Below are 6,137 nucleotides of genomic sequence, written 5' to 3'. Positions count from 1 at the left end.
TCCAGTAGAGAGGGTCGGCATGGAAACTAGTCCTTTCCATTCGCCCTACAGTACGGCTCAAGATCTAGATCCTTTCAGACCACTTGTATAACGGGAATATTTAAAGATAGATTGGCTCGGAAACTAGTACTTTCCGACTGATCACAAATTACTTTATAGCCTTTACATATGACCACAAAGCCTGAAGTGAAGTTGCGACTTGGAATAAAGTCCACAGCAATGGTACAGGAAGTGCGGCTCTGGAACTCGTCCTTTCGGGCCGCCCACCTAAACAGTACCCAACATTCGGGCTGCTCGGGATCCCGTCCATTCCGACAGCCACGGTCACACTTATAATTTAATTTAATATAATTAATAAAATTACCTTGTTTAAATGTATATATATTTGTACAGGATAAATGTTAGGATAGTCCTCTCAAAAAAATGTGTAAGAACAAAATATGTAGTGAAATAAGAATATTGTTTTCATGTATGATTGTGGATCCTGTGATGTAATGTATGCATATATCAATATAAAAACTATAAACCCAAAATTGTACCAAATAAAATAGTAAGCAAATATTGTAAATTTTCAGACTTGTTATAGGCCTTTAAAGGCTGTCAATAAATGAATAAATAAATAAAAATATATACATAGATGTAGATACATACAGTATTGGACATATCTATAGCACCCCCCTTTCAAAGCGATATTGTTTGCCACTTATGCTTAATTATTTGTTTCTAAGAATTTTCAATTAAAATACAGTTCATTTTCCAACAAATCCCATATAAACCAATGTTTTAAACTTTTTAAAAGGCCGCAAAAAAGTGCAACAAACTTTCCCTTATATTTCAAACTTTTTTCTCAGAAGCTCTAGAATTCTAAAAAATCAACGGTAATTTTGAGCCACTTGAAACTTGCACATTATTAGACTAAAATTGAATGGGCTATAAAACTGTGTATTCAAAAAAATTCTACCGCTTCTGAGAAAAAAGTTTGATATTTGGGTGAAAATTTGTTGCACTTTTTTGCGGTCTTTTAAAAAGTTTTAAAGTTGAGTTTATGTGAGTTTTGTGAGAGAATGAACTGTATTTTAATTGAAAAGTCTTAAAAACAAATAAATAAACATGAGTGGCAAACAATATCACTTTGAAATGGGGGTGCTATTGTATTGGCCAATACTGTATGTATGCATACATGTGTATGAAAGTGTATATGTATGTAGGTGCCGAAGTAGCTACCGGATGCATTTTACAGATGTTTTCATAAAATTTATTATTGTTTATTACTGTTCATTAGATATGTACATACATATGTATGTAAACACATACATGCATATACATACATACATATTTATAAACTTTTTCCTAATTTTTCATTATAGTGATACTGGCTTCAGCATAATACATAGCTGTTACTTGGCAACACGTTCAAGACGCTGGATCGCCTTGGAATGCTAAACGTTAATACCAAATAACTGATAAGCGCCCGTCCAATCCAGAAATACTACTAGTACAACGCACAAGCATGCATAAGTACGTACCAGTGATCGGACTTATACCACATTGTGGTAGATCTGCCGCTTTTTTGAGCATCTACCACATCTACCACTCAGGGTCTGAAATCTACCACATATTCGCGTTTTTGAGTAGTTTTATTTTTGCTTGACATAATTTTCTTAATTTTACACGATATGGTAACAAGAATGATATAATAAAAGATTCCGCATTCCCGGCGACCCTGAAATTTCTCAAGTAAAAGTAAACAAAGCCTCCCATAAAACAAACTGTAAAATAGTAAATTTTCTCAATAATCAATTTTTCGACAGGAAACGTGATTTTATTGTGTGAAATTGCAGAATATATGATTTGTAAAAGGAATTAATAGCGAAAATGTTAAAAAACGGTGATTTTGGTAAAAGTATTAGCAAATTTAAGTGCATCTCAAGTTTCTGAGGCGTTGTTTACATTTAGTTGAGAATTGTCAAAATCGGTAAATCCCAATTAGCTGTTTCTGGAACGTGCCAGATTTGTTCGCCACTTCGTGATGTGATAAAAAGAAAAGCTGGTAGCATTCCCTCCGCAAGGTTGCAATAATCTCCTAAAATATGTTCGAAAAATATCTTAATATGGAAGGAACTGCTTTACACTGTGAAGGAGAAAAATTGCCAAAACTCAACGCAATTTTTAGCAACTTCAATTTTGCATTTTATTATACTACAATTAAATTTTTTTAGAGTCTAATTAAAAAGTTTGCCATTTAGGTGAAACCTTCAGAATTTTTTTTAATTCTTGTACAAAGTTTGATCCAAACCCAGAGATCTAGTACCACATTTTTTTGAAATCTACCACATCTTTTCCCAGATTCTACCACACAGAATTTTTTTGAAGTCCCATCACTGGTATGTACACACATAAATACATATTATGTACTTATGTACATATGTACATACATACATATATGAATTTCACAGAGCTTTACGTTATCACTTTGAAATGTAGAAATGAAAAATAATTGCGCGAAACGCGATAAAAACACCTAAACAAAACAAATAAATAAAAACTGTATAAGTAACGAATGAGGAAAAATAAATAGAACGAAATTATAAGTATACATAAATATATTCGCACGTCGTTGAATTCATGTACATACCCTGTGGGTAAAATCTCTAATTCTGAACTAGTGCGCTTCTAGTACACTTAGACCCACTACTGGTTCGCGATAAATCTCATTTGCATGCAAACAACCAGGGAATTTAAAACGGCTATGCCCTAGGAAGTGGAAATTGTCCCCCGCGGCATTCCTTTTTGTATGTAGTTCCGAACCAGTTGTAAATTCGTCAACTAAGATGTCAAAGTAATTGGTTTTTTTTTTTTGTTTAAGTGGACTTCTAGCTAGCGAAATGTACAGTTGTTCACAAAATAATAGGAGTGCGATATTTTGACCAGTTTTGGCTATTTGTCTTTTGTTTTTTTTAATGTTTATTATTTTTCTATAAAATTTTCACCCAAATTTCAAATTTTTAATTCTAGTGCAATGAAGTGTAAGTTTCATGTTGCTGAAAAATTCCGTTGATTTTCGGCACTTTTTTTCTGGCAGTGTCCTCCATATAAAAGAAAATTGTCGAACGTATGTTTGTTTGAAAAAAACGTGAAACTCCTTCAACCAAAAAATATCTAAAAAATCAATGGGATTTTTTAAAAACTTAAAGCTTTCACTTTATATATGGGCTACAAAATTGCATACCACAATTTTTTCTAAAGATTCTTATTAAAAAGTTTGAAGCTTGGCTATCTAAATTTTTCTTAATTTTTGTGCAAAGTTTGACTTTTATAAAAGAATAATAAACAATAAATAAACAAAAGACAAGTAGTCGAAACTGTTAAAAATATCGCACACCTATTATTTTGTGGACAACTGTAGTTCTACCAAGTAAAATAAAAAAAAGTCTTTTAAAAATATCACATGTCGCTGCTTTTGAACTGGAGGAGATCTAGTTGCTATCGGACTGGTTCGTTTTTGGCGATAAAGATCTAGTACGGAACTAGAAATTGAGTTCACTAGTTCCGGGTTTCCCTGCAGCGAAGAGTGTATATATGTATAAATGTATATGTGAGAATCAGTGTGAGTGAACAAAGTAGGTTTGAAAAGATATTCAATTAAACCGACACACAGTACGAAGAAGAGACAACAACGCGATAAACACAAAGGCACTCCGCCGTCAGTAGCACAAACAAGCCAACACATCGCAACCAATTAGCGGGAGCTAGTAACTTTTCTGTGCCGCGAAGTGAAGTGAAAAACTGAAGATAATTTATTGAATTTAATATAATTTTTGTAATTTATGAAAGCGAAATGATTTCTAATGCGGGATAATGAAGCGAAAAACAAGTCAAGTTCGGCCCTAAACCCCTCGAATACTTTTTGAACATCAATACAATCATATATATATATATATGTATACAAGTGTACAAACATAAATGAAATTGGTAACAAGAACGAAATAATACCAATAAAATGTCCGCAACAGCGGGATTATTAGTGGCCGCCATCTCCAAAATCTCTCCAACGCGAGACGCCACTTTGCCGACGTCACAGCAGAAACGTTCCAGCATCATCACTTCTGATCCTAGCAGAGCACAGGTGAACGGCATCACAGAGCTCAGCTGTCGTATCAGTCGCAGCAGCTCTCAACAGAATCTCGAAACAGATAGTGGAAAGAGTTCGTGTAGCCCTGGGTTACTCGACTACAGCTACGAAAACGGTACAGGTGTGGAGGCTAACGGTGCTGCTCCTAGCGGCGCTAACACAAGAGGCGGATTAGCTGAAGGCACTTTGAGAGAGAAGCGATTGTGTGCAACAAATTCTAACAGTGAAGCCGCCGCTTCCGACAGCATGAGTACCGTTAGCTCCATTGGTATCGGCACTGGAATTAGTTGCAACGCAGAAGAAGAAATGCGTCAAAAACTGCGATTCGATCGCCTGCACAAATTCCGCCTGATTCTGCTAGCATTAGATCGACAGAGAGATCCACATCGACTGTTGCGAGAGCGCCTGAGGTGAGTAAAATTTTCTCTTAATTGATATTTTCGTATTTTTACATATCGTCACTTGAAATGCAAAAGGCCGGAAGTAACAATAATTTTGTTTGTGCATAAAACTATGTGGAATGCAGATCGATGAAATGCACAACAATCAATCAAGTGAATTTTAGACTTTTTGTTAGCTACGACCTTTTGCATTTCAGGTGACGATATGTACCAATGGATGTACATGTGCACACATGTATGTATATATGTATGCAGGTAGCTTATACCTACGGTGACCATCCGTCCTGTATTATACGGGACAGTCCCCATTTTTGACCCATTGTTCTGGTAATTTATTTATTTTATACGGGACGCCAAAGGTTCTGTATTTCTTTTAATGTCCTGTATTTGCCCCGTATTCGGTGTTCCGACGCCTTAAGAGCTCATTAAAATGGCATACCTATGAACGAGTTTTAAGTGATGTTGGTATATGATCGTAATTTTCTTTATCGAATCCTCGAATCGAGGAATGCATACACTGGCCAAAATAGAAACTAGGACTCGACAGTTTAGTAAGTTTTGGCTATTTTTCCTTAGTTTATTTAATGTTTATTATTTTTTTATGAAAGTAAAGCTCTTTTCCTAAAAAAACCATATAATACCAAATTTCCAAACTTTTCAACTAGAAAAAAATTTGGTTTGCAGTTTTGTAACTCATTAAAATTGAGTATAATAAAGGCGAGTGGAAAGTGCTGCTCATTTGCTTCTCTTTCAAAAAATGTCGAACATACTTTGTATGAAAAAAATGCGTAACACCGTCAACAAACAAAAATTGCCATAATTGCACTTTATTATACTAAAATTTAACGAACTTTTTTAACAAATTTTACGGGGTAAAAATCTCGAGAAAATTGTCCTACAAATTTGTGATGTTACTATTTATAAGGATACTGTTTCAGGGAAAACAGTGTGGAAAAAATTTTAAAAATTATTTTTTGTCCCGTATTCGGCTCCCATAAATATGGTTACCGTACTTATGCCACATAAAACACATCTATAGATATTTCGGAGCCGTAACTTCAAAACCTTAGATTTTACAAGGAAGTGTTCATATACATACATTTACATATGTACATTACGATAAGCATAGGCTTGCAAGTGACATGATTTTTAATTGTATTTGTTCGGCGCATTCTTAGATTACCCAAAAGCTGTGAAGTAACTACAAAAACAAGCACATTGGCACCATCATAGGTTATTTTTTTAGTCCTAAAAATATTAATAAATATGTGTAAACTAAATGGTTCCATTTGAAAAGACAATCTTAACTAATAGCAAAATATTAATTTAGTTTAGTAAAAAGAGTCGAGTACTGACCTTACATTTTATTGGCATGTTTTCATACAAATAGACGAATATTAACAGGAAATATGACTGCTTTTTTCTTACCACGAAACTATGTAAAACAGGTGTATAAAAAATTGAAAAATTTAAAATGTGAACTATGTAAATACATATCGTCGCCCTTATGCCAGATATATGAATGTGCAAATTTACCAATTTTAATTATTGGATTGCCTTGATTAACCCTTGGATGTTCTATGTTAAACCCATACCCAGAATAC

At 34.1% G+C, this 6,137-nt stretch overlaps 1 protein-coding gene across 1 annotated transcript in view; it reads left to right on the top strand.

Annotated features, from left to right (window-relative positions):
• Window positions 1-6,137, top strand: part of LOC118743528 — a gene marked incomplete in the record, with an annotated part of 154,325 nt that overhangs the window by 27,693 nt on the left and 120,495 nt on the right. Inside the window, 2 exon segments of the mRNA XM_036476266.1 lie at window positions 1,368-1,518; window positions 3,835-4,536. Of these exon segments, the coding sequence (XP_036332159.1) occupies window positions 4,001-4,536 (536 nt within the window).

This window comes from Rhagoletis pomonella, unplaced genomic scaffold, assembly GCF_013731165.1.
Source record: "Rhagoletis pomonella isolate Grant_MI unplaced genomic scaffold, Rhpom_1.0 Rhpom_scaffold_00007, whole genome shotgun sequence".
Classification (NCBI taxonomy): domain Eukaryota; kingdom Metazoa; phylum Arthropoda; class Insecta; order Diptera; family Tephritidae; genus Rhagoletis; species Rhagoletis pomonella.
The sequence above is the reverse complement of the archived record's forward strand: the minus strand, read 5'-3'. Positions and strand labels throughout refer to the sequence as shown.